The following is a 17913-nucleotide window of genomic DNA, read 5'->3' as shown; positions in this document are numbered from 1 at the left end:
CATTACCATTTTTTTTTTGTTTTTGGAGGTAGGCCTGTAGAGCTATGAACTTGCCTCTCAGGGCTGCTTTCATTGTATCCCATAGATTTTAGGATTGTGTGTTTTAATTGTCACTTGTTTCCAGGATGCTTTTCATTTCTTCTTTGATCTCTTTGATAACCCAACCATTGTTTAATAGCATGCTATTTAGCCTCCAAGTGTTTGATTTTTTCATTGTTTTTATTGCAGTGGATTTCTAGTTTTATGCCATTGTGACCTGAGAAGATGCTTATTATGATTTCTATGCTCTTGAATTTGAAGAGATGTTGCGTGTCCTAATCTGTAGTCTGTGTTTGAAAAGATCCCATGTGCACTGGAGAAGAATGTATATCCAGTATCTTTGGGATGAAATGTTCTGAAGATGTCAAGTCCATCTGAACTGGAGAGTCATTTAGGATTGCTGTTTCTTTGGAGTTTTTTTTGTTTAGAGGATTTATCCAGTGGTGTCAATGGGGTATTAAAATCCCCAACTATGACTATATTGCTATCTGTCCCTTAATACCTTCCAGAAGTGTGTATTTTATGTATTTGGGTGCTTCTGTATTGGGTGCATATATGTTTACCAGAGTTATATCTTCTTGTTGAATTTCCCCCTTTAGTATTATGTAGTGGCCTTCCTTGTCTCTTGTTATGGCCTTCACTTTGAGTTCTATTTTGTCAGATATAAGTATTGCCATCCCAGCTTCTTTCTCATTTCCATTTACCTGAAACACTTTTATTTTCCATCCCTTCACTATCAGTCTGTGTGAATCCTTAGCTCCGAGGTGGGTCTCTTACAGACTCCAAATATATGGATCATGTTTTCTTATCCATTCACCTACCTTATGTCTTTTGATTGAAGCATTTAATCCCTTTGCATTTAATGTTGTTATTGATATGTACTTGTTTGTCATCATTTTTATTCTTATATATTTGTTTCATCTTGCCTTTCTGTTTCTTCTTTTTACAGCAGTCCTTTTAGCATTTCTTGCATTGCTGGCTTGGTGTTAATAAACTCTCTTAGCCCTTTTTTGTCTGTGAATGTCCAGATTCCATCTTCAATTTTGAATGGTAGACTTGCTGGGTATGTATTCAGTCCCTTGTTTCACATCACTTTGTATATTTTATTCCATCCCCTTCTGGCCTGGTGTGTTTCTGTTGAGAAATCAGTTGATATTCTAATGGGAGATCCCTTGTAGGTAACTTTCTCTGTCTCTCTCTAATGGCCTTTATGATTCTTAGTTTGGCATTGATGTTTAATTATGATGGGTCTTAGTGTTGGTCTTTTTGGGTTCATCTTGTTTGGGACCCTGTGTGGTTCTTGCACTTGCATAGTTATTTTCTGGCCAATATCCGTGAAGTTTTTGTCATTATCTCTTCCAACATGTTTTCTATTCCTTGCTTCACTTCTTCTCCTTCTGATATGCCTATGATGCAGATGTTGTTTTGTTGGGTGTTGTCACAAAGCTCCCATAGGCACTCCTCTTGCATTTTAAACTTTCTTCATCTGACACGTTAGTTGCCTCCATTTCATTTAACTCCTTTTCCGTAGTTTTCACTTTATTCATTCCTTTGGGGATTCCTTTTCTGTCTCCCTATGTTTTGTTGTAATATTGGTATTGTATCTGTGAGCTAGATTCAACTGCTTTGCTACTCAGGTTCTTTTGGGGGTGTTTCTAATGGTGTGATCTCTCAGGTCTTCTGGGATAGGTCATCTAGTGGAGCTCCCTACTTGAGCTATTTGGGTTCTCTTGAGGTAGTTGGGTCTTGACTGTTAGTGTCTTATTTGTGGATGAAGTGTTATCACGGGTTAGCAATGTGACTGACCCCCAGCATTGTTTTGCAAGGTGTTTTGGATGTGATTATTGTTCCGGCTCTGGTGGAAAAGGTTTTCTGAGGTCTCACTGGTATGTGCTCACTGTTTGTTCCCAAAGACCATTGCCTGGGATTAAGGAGTCTTGGGGCCTGCGGCTCAGGAACTGTGACTTTAGCTGGTGTGGTGTGACCGTCGCTGGATTAGCATTACTCTGAAACTCACTATGAGGTCCCAGGCCTATGAGTGTGCGGAGGCGGGTATCTCGTAGTTTGTGGTTGAGGCAGTGGGATTCTGGCCAGTGTGATTTCCCTCTGAATCACAAAGGGGTTTAGGATCCAGCAGCAGACTGTCCAGAGGTAGGTAACCCGGGGTGTGTGGGGGGGAGGGGTGGTGCCCTGCATCCTACTGAGGGAGCCATGCACCCTCAGTTGGAAAGGCATATGCCCAGTGATAGCACCAGGAGCTGTCTGCAAGTGGTGTGTGCTTGTGGGGCCTACACACTGGATCAGAGTGATTGTGCTGTGCCTCTGGCCCGTGTAGGGAGAAGTCCCATTTTCTGCTTTGGGGGATGAGCATCCATAATTGGAATTGGATGCCCAGTGCCTGCTTACAAAGGTACCCAAGTATCGTCTACTGGGGCAGTGGGCTCAGGGGGCCCTTGTGCTGGAGCAGCGCTACTGTGGGGACTGGATGCCAGCATGTTGTGCCTTGCAGCAGGCTCAGGGGACTTGCGTGCTGGATCAGTGCAATGCAGTGACCAGAGGTCTGCAGATGGAAAGGAGGAAGTCCGACTATCTTCTGCTGGGCCATTCAGCACTTGGTTGGATACTAGTGTGCTCAGTGGCAGGTCACAGAGGCCCTGAGAGTTACCTGCTGGTGCAGTGGCCTCAGGGGGCCTGCGTGCTAAAACCATGCGACCATGGTGTATGGTGTTTGGCAGTCGGGATGGGGGAAGTCCACATTTCTACTGCTGGGGCTGTGCAGCCTTGTTTGGATATGAGCACGCCCAGCTGGGGCTCAAAGTGGCATCAGGAGCTGCCGTTAGGGGCAGCAGTCTCAGTAGCCCTGTGTGCTGAAAAGACGCAACTGCGGTGTCCAGAAGTCAGCTATAGGAAGGGGTATATCCCAGTTTTTGCTGCCTTGTGGTCTTGGTTGAAATTGTGCGTGCCCAGCAGGGGCTCACAGAGTCACCCAGGAAATGTCTGTTGGGGTGGTTGGGCTCAGGAGGCCTGGACACTGGAAAGGTGCAACTGTGGTGTCCAGAGTTCTCCAGCTGTTGGGTGGGAAGACTCAGTTTTTGCTGCGGTGTCCGTGGTTGGATATGCACGTCCAGTGGCGGCTAACAGGGGCAACTGAGGTACATTTGTCAGTGCGGCGCACTGACGCAAACTGAAAGGCCCTGGCTCTGAAGCCGCACGACTGAGGTGTCTGTGGGCAGGTATCCAGGGAGAGGGAATTTAGAATTTCTACTGCTGGAGCAGTGCGCCCTTGTTTGGCTAAGAGTGTGCCCAGCAGGTGCTCTCAGCAGCACCCAGAAGAGGCCTGTGGAGGGTGGGCTCAGAAGGCCTGCGCTCAGGCAAAGCGCAACTGTGGTGTCCAGATATCTGCTGCTGGGGTGGGGCGATGTCTCACATACTGTTATGGGAGGCCAGTACCTTTGGAGGTGGAGGTCCTAGGGTCTACTGGTCTTTGGGTGGGTCAGCAGGATTTGGGCTGGCATGGCTGCCAGGTTGCGGGCAGTGTTTAAGGCCTGTGTTGGCAGTGGTGTTTATGAGTTCCTACAAGAGGCTGCTCCTCACTTCCAGATGGTGTGGAATGTCCACGGAGGTGGTAGGTGCTCCCTGTCCAGGAGAACTGGTTCTGCCAGGCTCTGATACTCCTGCCATATTTAACTGTCCCTGACTCACACACAGACACACAAACACACACACGCACACACACACACACACACACACATCCACACACTCTCCTTTCCCCTTTCACTCACATCACCTTTTCCCCTCTGTCCTGCCAGCCGCCACCTTCTCAAGTAATCTGGGTTTCGTTTCTTTTCATCCATTTGACAGAGAGAGAGGAGTGGGGGAGAGACAGGAGAGAAATACTGTTGACTCCTGTACGTGCCCCGACCCTGTGCCCTTCCACTAGTAGGATGATGCCCAACCAGCCAGGGCACATCTCCAGTTTTCAGATTCCTCCACGGTGTTCTAGAAGATTTTCCCAGGAGCCCATGGCTTCCTACGTACATGCGTTAACATGGTGTTTCCTTATTTGGGGACCATTTGGTTCTTACTCTGACCTGGGTTGACACAGGTGACTGAGACCATGGGCCACCAGGGCAACCAAGTACTGGCGGGCGTGAGGCCATTCTGAGCTGAGCCAGCATGGAAGGAAGACATCTTCAGGTGTGCTGGTTACGGGAGCCTCCTTGAGTGTCTAGAGAAGCCCTGCACCTCTTCCATTCTCATCATTAGGGAAAGAGGTGGGATCTGCATCCTCAGGCTCCTCCTGGGGGAGCAGAAACAGGAGCAGCCGTTGTATTATCAGGTCATGTCCCCCAAAACTCATTTGTTCTCCTGTGTTTTCATGGGGTAAAAGAGAGCGAGCATGAGACAAGAAGCTGTAGTGTGTTAGGGACCCCTTGTTCAGCAACTCTGCTCGGAGCAGGGCTGGCATGAGAGCCCACAGACTGACTTAACTGGTGTTTGGTGACAGGTAAGTTTTGGTCTCTTCCCCTGAGCTTGCACCACTGAGGGTAAGGGATGGTTCTTGAAACAAAGTAACAGTAGTGCACCACCTGTCCCCTGGCTACAGCCCAAGGAGGTCAGGGAGGCCTGGGAGCTACAGAATGGGGATGGAGAGACCTCGCCCTCATGCATTGGGAGTATCAGGCCTCACACAGATGCTGCTGGTACTAAGGTCACCTGGTGGTAACCCCTCGTGTTACTAGTGTCTCAGCCACATTGAGAGTGGCTATTTAAGGACATACTGGTCGCAGGACCCTGAGAGGAGAGATCAAGGCCATGACTCCAGAGTAGTTTGGGCTCGGAGAATTGTCAGCCCTGGGCTGCCGGAAGGTGCCCTCCTTAGTATGATCCACCTGTGCAGAGGATGAGGCGGCGGGGCATAGCGGAGCTCAGGCCAAGAGGGAGACACTCTGGAGCTATGCCTCCTGTGGCCCCAGCGCTGAGCTGGGTCCCCCACCCCTTTCTTTCCCTCTACCTCAGCTGTTGGAGGGGGCTCCATGCACAACTGCTACCCAGATCTTGTGGGTGGCACCTCATCAGTAAATTTACATACTCTCAGGTCATTCCTAGTTCTCCCTGAGAATATCAAACCATCACCTACCCTATCCTCCTGAAGACCTGACTGGGTCCCTACACCATGGCTGAGCACAGACCTGCTGAGCACCTGGATTGTGGCAGGTGATTGTCACCTAAATGGGTACTCCTGCTCTCTGCCCATGACCCTGATTGTGTCCACCGCTGCCACACAGAGAGTGGCATGTTCCCATTCACTGGTGACTTCTCTAGGCATACTCCCATCAGGCTGGCCCAGGTGATGGCCATGGGAGCCGTACATCAGGAACCAGGGCCTTGTTCTTTTGTCACCGTCGCATGACTCACTCAGAGATACGAGTGCAGGCGACTGATTCAGGCCTCAGTTACTGCACATGGAGAAGGTAGTCAGTTGATGGCCCCGGCCAAGGTCCCTTGTCTGGAGAGAGAAGTAATGAGACTTGGAAAGTGAAATGCTTCCATAGTTTCTTAAATTCTGCCAAACATGAGGAATTACTTTTACTCATCATCGTGACTCAGAACCCAGCTTCTGGTTCACAACGGCCAGCTCCCAGAGAAGTGTAAATGAGCGACATGGTTGTGACCAAAAAAAAGGATGGAGAGGTCCCAGGGTAAGCCATGAGGCCAAAGAGCTTCACACTAAAGGAACTCTCCCAGAGACATGTGCCCACGTAGGCAGCAGGAAGGAATGGGACCTTGGAAGCTTATCCAAACCTAGAAAGAATGTGACAGTTGACCAGGGCATGGAAAAGACTCTCACTCTGTGTGGAAAGTTGTATGAGCAGAAGACCCGCAAGCCATGTTTAAACTACTCAGGAAATAGTTTGCAAAGCGCATGTCAGTTTTTAATTCTCAAATATTTAAAATCACAGGGTGCTAAGTAGTGATTTTAAAACTTTATTTATTTGCATGTATGGTATGTTTCTAACAGAGTTTTTAATGTTGTGATAAAAATTTGTAATGGCCATTGAAAAATGACAACTTTTCCTATGGTTATTAGGATTGCTGGGCAGGTTATACCTGGAGGTACCATTCTGTGAGGCATGCTCTACAGGGCAAAGCAAGACCAGCATGTGATTTACACATTTTCCCGCCCAGTTGTTTTGTTTTTTCATTTCTCTACTCAGACAAGTGAGGGTTCGTGCCTCAGAGATACTCTGAGGAAGACCGTGACATTCTCATGAAGTGTCCCTGCAAGTCACCCGGAACAGCAGTGAATGCACCTTAGGCACTCAGTGACTGTTCTTGAGTAAATCATGTATTGAAGAGAGAGAGGAGAGGAGTCTGTCTTTGGTGGGGGAGGATCGGCCGACCCGTGGACATCCCTGAGAACATGTCCACTCTGTGCCAGTGCCTCCTGCCAGCCCTCCTACAGCGTCCTTGGCATTCAATGGCTAGACCCAGGCATGTCCTGGATGTGAGGCATGCTCTCCTTGGGGAGCAAGAAAGAGAGGCAATCCTTTGTTTAGGTCTAGATGTCATTGGGTCTGAAGTGAAACCAGGTATTGTTGGGCACAGGCAGGTCAGGTAGTGCCAGCAGAGACTTGTGAGTTTGAAAAAGGCACAGAGGACAAAATAGGTCAGTGTAGGAAGAGGTCTGACTGCAGAGGGAAAGAAGCCAGCTGGAAGGGTATCTGCTCAAAGGCTGGGTGAAGAGATTGGACGATGGGAAGGCCCATGCATGAGGACTGGTCCCCAGGGCCTCTGAAGGCCCACAGAGGCAAGGCTTGCTGTGGAACCCAGGAAGGGCATCGTCCTGCCTCTTTGGTGCCTCTTTGGATCCAGAAAGGCAGCTGGGATGTTGATTTTCCTTCTGTACACTGTAGCTTGTCACGTTCTCCAAAACAGCTCAGAAGAATTGGGGAGAACTCCTGATTTCTGTTGTCAGTGGGTGTCCCCAGCATCAGGTTCCTGATGGGCTGACTGACATTCCAGGGATGCATAAAGAGGGTCCCAGACTTGGAGCACATTCTAAGGACCCCCTTTCTTAAAAAGAGGTCACAAGGGCAGATGACCTGGGATCACAGTAGCAATTTTTTGACTGGAGAAGGCGGTTGCACAGGATGGCCCTTCTCATGGGCTGAGAGGCTACTGTGTCCTGTACATAAGTGAGTGCCATGATGAGAGCAGGTGGCAGGTGACCAGGATGTGGTGAAAACATCCCCCAAATTCATGTGTGGGTGCTGGGAGTCGGCGGAGCCTGTCCAATACTGGGCATGAAGTTCTCCTGCCCCCAGTGCCACAGCACATGCCCTGGGAAAGCAGGCTCCGTATGGGGGGGGGTGGTGGATAGAGGAGTATTTCTTGCTCATGAAGAAGGCATGTTCGCTCACACTTTGTTTCTAGGTCATTCTAAGTGGTCCCTCCTGCCTCCTTGTATCTCCTGGACACTGGAATCTCATAGAAGCTGCCTGAGCTTGGGCTCCTCCAATTTTCCAGTTTCTGCCTGGTGCATGTAATGTTTGTGTTAAAGAGAAAATCTCACCCCAGGTGGCACCACTCCGGCTTTAAGCCCATGATACCAAGTCTAGACTCAACTGCTGACCTCATTACAGTTTGAACCACTTCCAGAAACCTCATCAGCCAGTCTGGAATTTTCAGGTCAACACCACTGTGGTAATCTGTCACGTGGCCCCTCTGCCTGGAATATGAAAGTTGTTTGGGCATCACAATGCAGGGGGTACAGAAGAGCCTACAGAAAAGTTGCTCCTCTCTGCCTCTGTCTCTCTCTCTCTTGCCTCCCCCCCGCCCCCCCCGCCCTCTGGCTCTCTCTCTGTCTGTGTCTCCCTGGATTTCAAAAGATCCAATGTGTGACTCAGTACAGCATGGGGATATCCCAAACTATGGCAGATTCTTACATGCCAAGTACAGCTTCAAATCTTCTGAAGGGGAAGGTGTATCAGTGCACTGTGCTTAATCCTGAGAGAGGACATTTTCCCTCACAATCTGAGTGAGAGTTGTAGGCCTGGGCCCAGAAGGAGCTTTCTGAAGCCAAATTTGCATGGATTGTTCCCTGGGGTTGAGAAAACATTAGTTATTTATACAGACTTTGGCAGTCATGTTTAGGGCCCCGGGCCCTGGAATTTGGCTGGGAATAACCTGTTGCCTGTGAAAGGTTGGGATGTAGAATAGGATTCCTGAGCTAAAATGAATGCCCTTTATAGTAGCTCCTTGGTAAGGATACACAGGTATTTTGCCCCACATTTATTTTTTACTGTGCCTCCAAGATTCCAAAGAGCCACGACTCTCAGCCCTCAGTGGCTTTCAGAATTGTATAAGTCACATCCCAGGTTCAGCTGCCACACCCCTCCTCTGGCCTCACCACAACCCACATTTTCACATTTAATTTTCTCAAGCCAGGTTGCTGAGCTGATCTGGTTCTTCTGAGAGGAAACGCCCTTTACCTCCACAGAGGAAGGGTGACAGAATCTCCTGCCTATACGCCCCGTCAGCTTGGGTTTAAGGGATCCACCCAGTTTCCTACTTCACCACTAGCCTTTTAAGTTCTCAAGTTGATGCAGTCAGTGTCTTTGAGTTTCCCCAATGTTCACCTTGTCCTGGGTAATTCCCTTTGTCTCATTCCAAACGTGCAGCCCCTCCCTTCTCCTGATCAATCCCTAGATGTGATTTTGGCCTGACCTCCTCTCGGGAAGGCTTGCTCCTCAAAATCTGGAAGACCAGCTGTCCCTCTGTTCCCCTTTGAATGGGTACGGGATTTGCAATTGTAGGTAACATCAAGTCTCAGGGGCTGTTTGGTACTCAATACAGTTGCATTAAAATCCTTTCGCTCTTCAGATGATACACTGTCTCCCTAAAGGTGTGTTAACGGGAACATTAGGGAATTTTGATGTGGCACCAACACCCACATCAAGTCTACTTCCAGGCTGGTTTCCTTTTCTTTTCCTTTCATGAATGGACCTAGGGTTCAGTTGGAGGTGTGGAGAGTGCAAAACCCCATCAGGATTAAATGCCTGGAGATCCAGGGCTAAGGTTTTGCTCTCAGGTGGAAGTAGCCATTTCAGCTAGGACCTCAGAAGGAAGGTGTGGTCAGACGGGGCATAATGGCTTCTGAGGAGGCAGAGGAGGAAACAGAATCTAGAGCGTGAGAGTCAATGTCCAGCTCTGAGCACAGGGCTCCCTGCACCATGCTGCTCTGGTGAGTCAGGAGCCTAAGGCGGTCCCCAATGACCTGTAGGCCAAGAACCCAGAGATTTGTCCTTTCTTCCATACAAATGAGCAGACTTTGCCTTTGCCTCTGGATGCAGGTTTGCCTTATTCTAAAATGTTTTGATTTCTGTTTTGGTATTTGCCATTCATAGAGGTTCATAGGGTAAGTTTTTGCTGTGTCTGAAAGTCAAGTATTGCTAAGGAACCTATTGTAGGCCAAAGTGGCAAAATCCTTTTTGTAGTTTTTAGCGGCTGGGCTGTCTGTGTGAAAACAGGTCTTAATGAAAGTCTTTCATAACAGCCAATTGATGTTTAGAAAGAGAGGAAGGGAGTGGGCGGAGAGAGAGAGAGAAACATTGATGTGAGAAACATCCATCAGCTGGCTCCTGCCCACCCCCTACGGGGGTTAGGAATGGAGCCCTCAAGAGACCTTTGGCGGGCACGGGAGGAGGCTCAAGGCACTGAGCAACACTGACCAGGGCTTGCAGCCTCTCATTGAGAGGAGCCTTAGTGGTGACATGTGAGCCATCTGTTGTCATGGATAAAGTGGTCATTCTAATATTCAGAGAAGGGACACACAGTAAAATGTACATGTTGGAATTAATCGTTATTTTTCTCACCTCCAGCTCCCCCTTGCTTCAGGAAACGTTTGTGCTGCTTTTATATTCCTCATTTAAAATGCGTCAAAAGCCTCAATGGTACCCATTGTGTGGGTGTTCCTTAATCTTCCACATCTGTTTTATTTCCTGGAAATTAGCAAGAGGCAGTCCTGGGCCACGGGCTGCTCCCTACTCCAGGCGTTTTCAGTCCTTCAGTGATCCTCAGAAACTTTTTTTCTGTAAAGGGTGGAATCCTCTCTATGGTGTCCCAGTACTCACTGCACAGCAGAATTCCAGCTAGCCAGTGGGTAGATGCGGGAGGTGTCCAGTTGTCATCTCACCCCTCCTTGGTGCCTGGTTCTTGTCCTGCCAGTGGCAGAGGAGAGGCAGGGCTGAGTGGCTTTGAGATTCTAAGCAGAAAACGGGGTTGGGGTAATTTGGGGGGCGCTCCAGTTGTTGCTGGAGGAGTGCCTTTGGCCCTCAGCTGGTCCCTCTGAAGGGAGAAGGGCCGGGTTTGCTCATGCTCAGCCTGACAAGATGCCTTGCTCCTGACTGTCTCCCATGATCTCTTTCATAGCAGCTTCATGGGGATGAGCCTCCCAGCTCCACGCAGACTCCTGGAACTGGCATGTCAGAGCCTGCTGCGGGATGAAGCCTCAGCCATCGCTGCTCTGGAGTGGCTTCCTATGGAGCTCTTCCCACCTCTGTTCATGGCAGCCTTCGCTGGGAAGCACAGCAGAGTCCTGAAGGCCATGGTGCAGGCTTGGCCCTTCCCCTGCCTCCCTCTGGGGGCCCTGATGAACCATCGGCAGCCTTACCAGGATATCTTGCAGGCTGTGCTCGAGGGACTCGATGTCCTGCTTGCCCAGGACACTCGACACAGGTATGGGGGATTCAGTTGCCTGGTAGCACCCTGGGGATCTGAGCAGTTACAGCTGGGATCCGGGAGTGTGCAGGGCCAAAGGGAGAACTGAGGCAGGCCTTGGAGCCACTGCTGGGGTCATTGTGGGAACAGGCTTCGGATATATACGGCTGGTGAAAATGCCGAGGGTGACCGAAGGGACATGAGCCCACTCCTTCCTGGTGGCACCTAAATGTACCAGGAATGGGGACCATGAAGGATCCCAGTAGCACCAGGAGCAGGTGATTCTGGGACATTGAGTCAAAAGTCCAGTCAGGTGTCTGGCCCAGCTGCCCAGATTCCTAGACTCATGGTCTTATTCCTTGTTATCATAATGCACCCCAGCATAACTCCTATTTTCTCCACAGGAGATGGAAACTGCAGGTGCTTAATTTACAGAAGAGAGTTCATCAGGAGTTCTGGATTGTGTGGGCCGGAACCAGAGCCCATCTGTGCTCACTGCTGGAGCCTGAGGCCCCGCAGCCCATGAGGAAGAGGAGGAAAGTGCGCAGCTTAACAGCCAGGCCAAGTCCACCCTTGGCCCCCGTGGAGCTGTTAGTAGACCTTTGCCTCAAGAAAGGTGTCCTTGATGAGTCCCTCAGCTACCTGATTAAGAAAATCAGCGAGAGGAGAGGTTTGCTGCACCTTTGCTGTAAGAAGCTGAAGGTTTTTGCGATGTCGAAGCAAAACACTAACATCCTGGATATGGTGCAGCTGGACTCTGTCCAGGATTTGGAGGTAAACTGTACCTGGAAGCTGTCCACCCTGAGGAAGTTCGCTCCTTACCTGGGCTAGATGGGCAATCTGCGCCGGTTCCGTCTCTCCCATGTCTTCACGTCTTCTCACACCACCTTGGAGGAGGAGGAGCAGTGTGTTAGCCTGGTCACCTCTCAGTTCTTCAGACTGCCCCACCTCCAGGAGCTCAATTTGGATGATGTCTCCATCCTCAGAGGCCGCCTGGACGAGATCCTCAGGTGAGGGGTGGCGAGCTTTCCCTGACGACCAGATCGAGTCCCTTTCCATTTCAGTGCACAGTGATGGGCTCTCCTGTGTGCAGTCCCTCAGCAGTGCTAGAGTGCCTGAGCCACTAGACGGGCCACACAGTCAGTGTCTTGTTCACCGCTCTGTCACCTTGCATGTTGTCACATAACCCCCCAGACAAAGGTAGGACATATGCACTAGGACAGAGGCTACTAAAGGGACTCCTTGCTAGGATTTGGCGTAATGGAGGCTTCAGGCCAGGGGATGGTAGCTTTGGGCATCCTTGTAAGTGGTGTGGAAGGGAAGATGATGCAATAGAACCAAGTGACGATTGCAATGACAAGGGGAAAGCCAATCAGAGGTGAGGTTTCAGGGGTTAAGTTCCGCACTTAGAGATTTGGCCATGGCAGCCTTTCACTCCAAACCTGCATCATTCACCTGTCTGCCAAGGGTTGCCATAGGCTCTTGCAAACAGAATGCGTGGTAAATGCAGGGTTCCTGAGGGAGTCATTACGAAATTGGATAGGTGGTTTGTAAACAGTGCAGTGATCTAAGTTCCTGGAGGGTGTCAGCTCTCGTTTGATGTTGCCTGACTGTGCCCAGGTTAGCCCTTTCTGCACAACTGCCAGAGGCCTCATTGGGCTAAGAGATGATGGTGACAGGGGTCTAGGCTGTGGCTGGAAGGAAGCCCGAGTTGCAGGCATTTCAGGACATGTCTCCAATACTAAAATGCACTGGTTGCCTCCTGCTTCAGACCCTGGGTCAGGCTCCTTTCTGAGCTCCTCCCATCTTTACCTCCCACCTTTATGTTCAGAACACCTGTGTGTTTGGGCTGGGCTGTATGATGTGCTCCACTTGACGGATGAGTAAATGGAGTGTGTGAGGTTTCATCCAGTTGAATCCATCACGGAGCAGATAACAGATGGGGAAAGATTCCACTCAAATTTGCTCTGACTTGAATGTCACTTTTCACTGTGCAACATCCTGGGTTTGATCATCATCCGGAACACTCTAGGCTTTGGTGACATGGGCCTCTTTACCCTGAAGGCCTGCATCATCCTCACCTGCCTCTGCCCACCAGGTCCATCCCCCACATGTAACTGTTCTATGTCTCCCCAGGTGCCTGAGGACCCCCTTGGCGACCCTGTCCATCACTAACTGCCTGCTTTTCGAAAGAGACTTGAGACATCTATCCCAGCAACTGAACGTCAGCCAGCTGAAAGGCCTGAGTTTCAGTGGGCTCAACCTGACCAATATCAGTTCTGGGTCACTCCGATTTCTTTTAGAGAGAGCCTCCCCCACTCTCCAGGACCTGGACTTGGATAAGTGTGGGATCATGGATGCCCAGTTCCTGGACATCCTGCCAGCCCTGAGCCACTGCTCCCAGCTCACAACCCTAAGTTTCTGTGAAAACCCCATCTCCATGATCGTCCTGGAGGACCTGCTTCGCCACATTGTTGGGCTGAGCAAGCTGAATTGCGTGATTTATGCGGCCCCCCTGGAGAGTTACGAGGAAAGGAGCGGCACCATCAACCTGGGCCGACTTGCCCAGATGCATGCCGTGCTGAAGCATATGCTGCAGGAGTTGGGGCGGCCCAGCATGGTCTGGCTCTGCGCTTACCCCTGTCCTCACTGTGGCTGTAGTACTTTCCTTGACCCAACTCCCATTCTGTGATCCTGTTGCTTGAGTGTCCAGCTGGGTGTACATCTCATAGGCTTTACTCTGGGCCCTTGGGCACTGAAACCCGGACATAAGTATACCGTACAGGAACACAGCAGCCAGTTTCAGACAAATACTCAGGGTGGGGGGAAATGCTGACAGGGGACTCAATGGTTTCTTTGGGGAGATTTGTCCTAAGGAGTTAGAAATATCCACCTGAATCTCTCAGGGGGAGAGACTGAGGTTTGGGTGGTAGATGCGGGGATTACCTTTGCTTGAATGGTTGTGAATAAATGTCAGTAATAAAGAGAACTGGATGTTAACCATCTGGTGTCCTCCATGACATGTTAACCCAACTCTCCCACCTGCAGTTACTGGCCAAGTAAGAAGGCATGAGCATCGTGATGCGCAGACACTAGGCTGGTTGAGGTTGGTCCCAGGAGATCACATCACCATTTATACTTTCTGGTTTGGTGGTTCTTTCTGGTGCACCGGTACCTACTCACTCACCTCTGTGACTGTTCAGTGGGTCAGCGCACACAAGGTGCGTCCACAGGGATTGGAAAAAGTGGCTTCCAGTGAGCACCACTGTGGTACAACTACTCTGGGGCCATCACAGGTAACTAGTCCAGTCCCTGGACTAAAACTCCTCCCCACTGGGAGCCTCCATCGCTGGCCTGTGGCCGCTCCATGGTAGGGCTTCCCTGTGCACCAGTCAGGCCCCTAGTACTGAAAGGGATATCAGCCTGCCAGGGACCCAGACCACTGGCCTCACAAGTCCAGGCCTGTCATTCCCCTGGATACATCCCCTTCTTGAATTCAAGTTCCTGTGGCCTGTAAACACATTTACATTCTTTTCAGCAAAATACTAAGCTGGCATAAACCTCTGCTTTGTTCTGTGTCCTGTCCTAAGAATACGACATCCTTTTGTAGAGGATGGTCTAATGTTCGAAGACTTTCCCCTCATGATCCTCCTTCCCATCAATCAAGGAGGTGGTAAAGCATCTCTGAGCCAGTGACAGACCCCGGTTCTAAAGAGTGGACAACCTCAAGCCAGTTCCCGGAGAGCACTTAAGTGGACACAGGTGAAGGTCACACCGGGGAGATGGGGGTATGGAGGGCCACCCTGAGGGGCAATACAACCAAGTGAAAGGGAGATGTCCTAGTGTGCTGTTGGATCCCACAGTCAATGGACAGTTAGCTGCTCAGCATGGAACAGGCTCCCTGCCCACCTGCCACCTCATTCTGGCCCTAGGCTGTCTCAGTTTGCTCACTGAGTGGCCTGCCAGAGGACCACCTAGGGAGAAGGCCACACATCCAGGCCCGGGGCACGGCTCCATTTGCCTGTATGTCTCCCTAAATGTGAGGAAGTCAGTCCTGGTTTTTCTCCTTCTACTGCCTCTCATTCAGTGCCAGCCACTCATGTGCTTGCTGCTCTCTGCTGGGTGTCAGCAGCTTCCTAGCTTGTCACATACAGCACCTGGCCCTTCGTTCTCTTTTTATTGCCATTCCTTTCTTTTTCTTCTACCTTCCACTCTTCTAGCTTGGGCCCATCAGCATATAAGCACATTTTTCTGTTTGTTAGTACAATTCTTATTGTTTTCAGAGAGGAAGGGAGAGGGAGAGATGGATAAAACATCAATAATGAGACAAAATCATTGGTTGGCTTTCTCCTGCACATCCACCTGGAGATCCAGGCGTAAACTCCAGCCCCTGCTCCAACTGAGAATTGAACTAAGTCCTCTTGGTTCATAGGCCTACTGAGCCACACTGGCCAGGCACAATCTGCTTCTTTTAGTAGGAAGAGAAAATGCCAAAGTCTCTGTAACCGTCGGTGAGCTCCCCACCCCCCATAAAAGGGGATAAGAGAACATGGGTCAGAAAATGTATATCTCTTACAGCAAACGCTCTCTTTCTCTTCCTCTCTATTATTCTCTCTCCCTCTCCCTCTCCCTGTCCCTCTGTCTGACATGCATCTTTTCTTCCCATCCCCACCTTGACAGGGAGTAGTGTCCATGATGGGAATCAGAACCTCTGGCATTTGAGAAAAATCATAAAAATTGGCAGGTTCTGAGGGAGGAAGGGCAATGGCAAAACATCCTGTGGTCAGGGTGTTAATTCCTCCACACATACAGATCATGCCCATTGCCTTGTGGGGAGATTCACCTGTGGGGCCAACTTATGTAAAGCTCTTGTCAGCATGTCCTCCTCTGGAATTGCCCACTGTTATTAGCATTGATGGTATTTATTAACCACCAGATGCAAGATAAGGAAGAAAATAAAAGTCAGTGCACCCTGGCCAGTGTGTCTGGGCATTTTCCTGTGCACCAGAAAGTTCACCGATTTGATTTCTGGCCAGGGCACATGTCCAGGTTGCAGGTTAAGTCCCCAGGCATCCAACATTGTTTCCCTCTCACATGAATGCATGCTTCTGTGCCTGTCTCTCTCCATTCACCTCTCTCTAAAGAATCAATTTTAAAAACCCACCATATTAAGACACAACAAAAGAAAACTCATTGCTGCATGTTGCCTCTAAAACCAAGTGTCCTGCACTTGACGCTTTATTTGTTCTCGAGACCACAACTGAGAAATCCAGAAAAATTCTATATTGGAATCTGGACTTTTCCATCAAAATATTCAGAAAAGCATAGTATCAATGCAATGATGCTTAGAAACCTTAGATAAAGACTGCATCTATGAAGATGGGCAGAGAAGAGACCTGGATAGGAGGTGACTGCTGGTGCACTGAGATCATGTACATGAAGGCCCTATGGGCAGAGTCTCTAGGGCATTAGAAAACAAGCACGGAGAGTAAGGCACACATAGTAGGTTCCTTACTACTAGAATGTACCCGAGAGTCCACCAATCTGCACAGCAGTCAGGTAGGCTGGATACAGGGCAGCTTGAGCACACGAATGTCAAAGGGAAGACTCTGAATAAAGAAGAGCCAAAACCTGGCCTGCTTGGCTCAGTGGATGAGTTTTGACACGTGAACCAGGAGGTCAGTATTCAATTCCCAGACTGGGACATGTCCCCGTTTTGGGCTCTTAGCCCAGTAGGTGTCTTATAGGAAGCAGCCAATCAAGGATTCTCTCTCACCATTGATGGTTCTAACTCTTTCTCCCTTTCCCTTCCTCTGTGAAATCAATGACAATAAATATGTCTAAAAGTATGTACATAGCTTAAGGTTTTGATACCCAGAATATCTGTTTAGAAATACAAGAAGTAGCCTTTTGTCATGGTCAGGATTTTTATGCTGTTCCTTCTTCCCCTTTAATCTTCCTTTCTAGTCCACTTCCCCATGGGATTGTATATAAAGTGATCTATTTCATGATGTGAAGTTTTGTATTGTTTGTCTAGTATTTCTCTACACCATAGTACGTTATCAGTACAAACCTACAGTGGTAAAATTAAGCTGAGTAAATTTGGCATCCAAATGGCTTTATTAGGTATTTCACCAATCCAGCAGCATTCCAGCTGGCAATGAAAAAGGGGCTCACTGAGCCATACCGACCAGGGTTTGTCCCACTACCATCCCCAAGTCTAACAGGATAGACATTAAAGTCCTTCAACAGTTGAGGTTCCAGCTTCCAAAATTAATTTCCCATTCAGTATTCCAGTAAAAATAACTAAGAAACAAAACATTTTGGGGGAGATTTTTAAAATTGAAGTTGGAAAGCTTGTTGATAACTATACACTCAACAGTCCAACAGGTGAGTTTTTAAAAATTTTCCCAGTTGGGACATTTGTTGACATTCACTCATAAAAATACTGAGGCTTCAAGATAACTCGATGTGTGGAGAGCATATATTAAATGTCAAAAAGTTGAAGAGGAAGTGCATGAGCAGTTCTATAGAAAAATACATATCTCAATCGACGGGCACTTTTGTTTATTTAATTCAGAGGTATATTCAGGAAAGCTTGTTAAGTGGCAAATTCTGTTTCAGTCTTGTTACTCCCACTTCAGAAAGGTGCTGATGGCATTTCAATAAGCCAAAGGATGCTTACATTTAGATTTGTTCAAACATTTATATTATTCCATATGTAATTTTTCTTCCTACATATACTATTCCTTTAAAGATTGAGGACATACAAAATGCCACAGGAAGGAGGTGAACAATTGCTTTACAGCCTTGTTGGAGGTGCCTCAATTCTTTTTTCCAGTTAGGTTTTCCAAGAATACGTCATTTGATTACCTCCCCCGGACAACTGGAAACAGGGCAGCATGCCATGAAGAAGTAACACAACGCTTCATTTTGTATGCAGTTCACTTCAAAGACTTCATGCACTTGTGGCCAAAGACACCTTGGGAAATTTAGGGCCTAGAATTCACCTCACCATCCAAACACATTGCTTTTATGTGTTTGTAGTAAAATGAGACAAGAAATCCCATTTAGTGGAAAACTTTATTCTGAATATTTTAACAATACAGATATTCAATTTAAACATTAAAGTATATAGTTATTAAAATCAAC

At 48.7% G+C, this 17913-nt stretch overlaps 1 protein-coding gene and 1 pseudogene across 2 annotated transcripts in view; one reads left to right on the top strand and one right to left on the bottom strand.

Moving 5' to 3' along the window:
• LOC308512357 (centriole and centriolar satellite protein OFD1-like) overlaps positions 1-2747 on the bottom strand; it is a gene marked incomplete at both ends in the record, with an annotated part of 150699 nt that extends 147952 nt beyond the window's left edge. The window contains 1 exon segment of the mRNA XM_081082127.1: positions 2705-2747. Coding sequence (XP_080938253.1) covers positions 2705-2747 — 43 coding nt within the window.
• Positions 2748-10486: 7739 nt separating this feature from the next.
• LOC308512468 (melanoma antigen preferentially expressed in tumors-like) lies at positions 10487-13453 on the top strand (annotated as a pseudogene). The gene is made up of 3 exons: positions 10487-10779; positions 11166-11771; positions 12898-13453. The product of its transcript is annotated as a melanoma antigen preferentially expressed in tumors-like (transcript).
• The last annotated feature ends 4460 nt before the right edge of the window (positions 13454-17913 follow it).

The sequence above is a fragment of the Myotis nattereri genome, assembly GCF_964212035.1.
Source record: "Myotis nattereri genome assembly, chromosome: Y".
NCBI lineage: Eukaryota > Metazoa > Chordata > Mammalia > Chiroptera > Vespertilionidae > Myotis > Myotis nattereri.
This window is presented reverse-complemented; position numbering and strand designations above follow the sequence as displayed.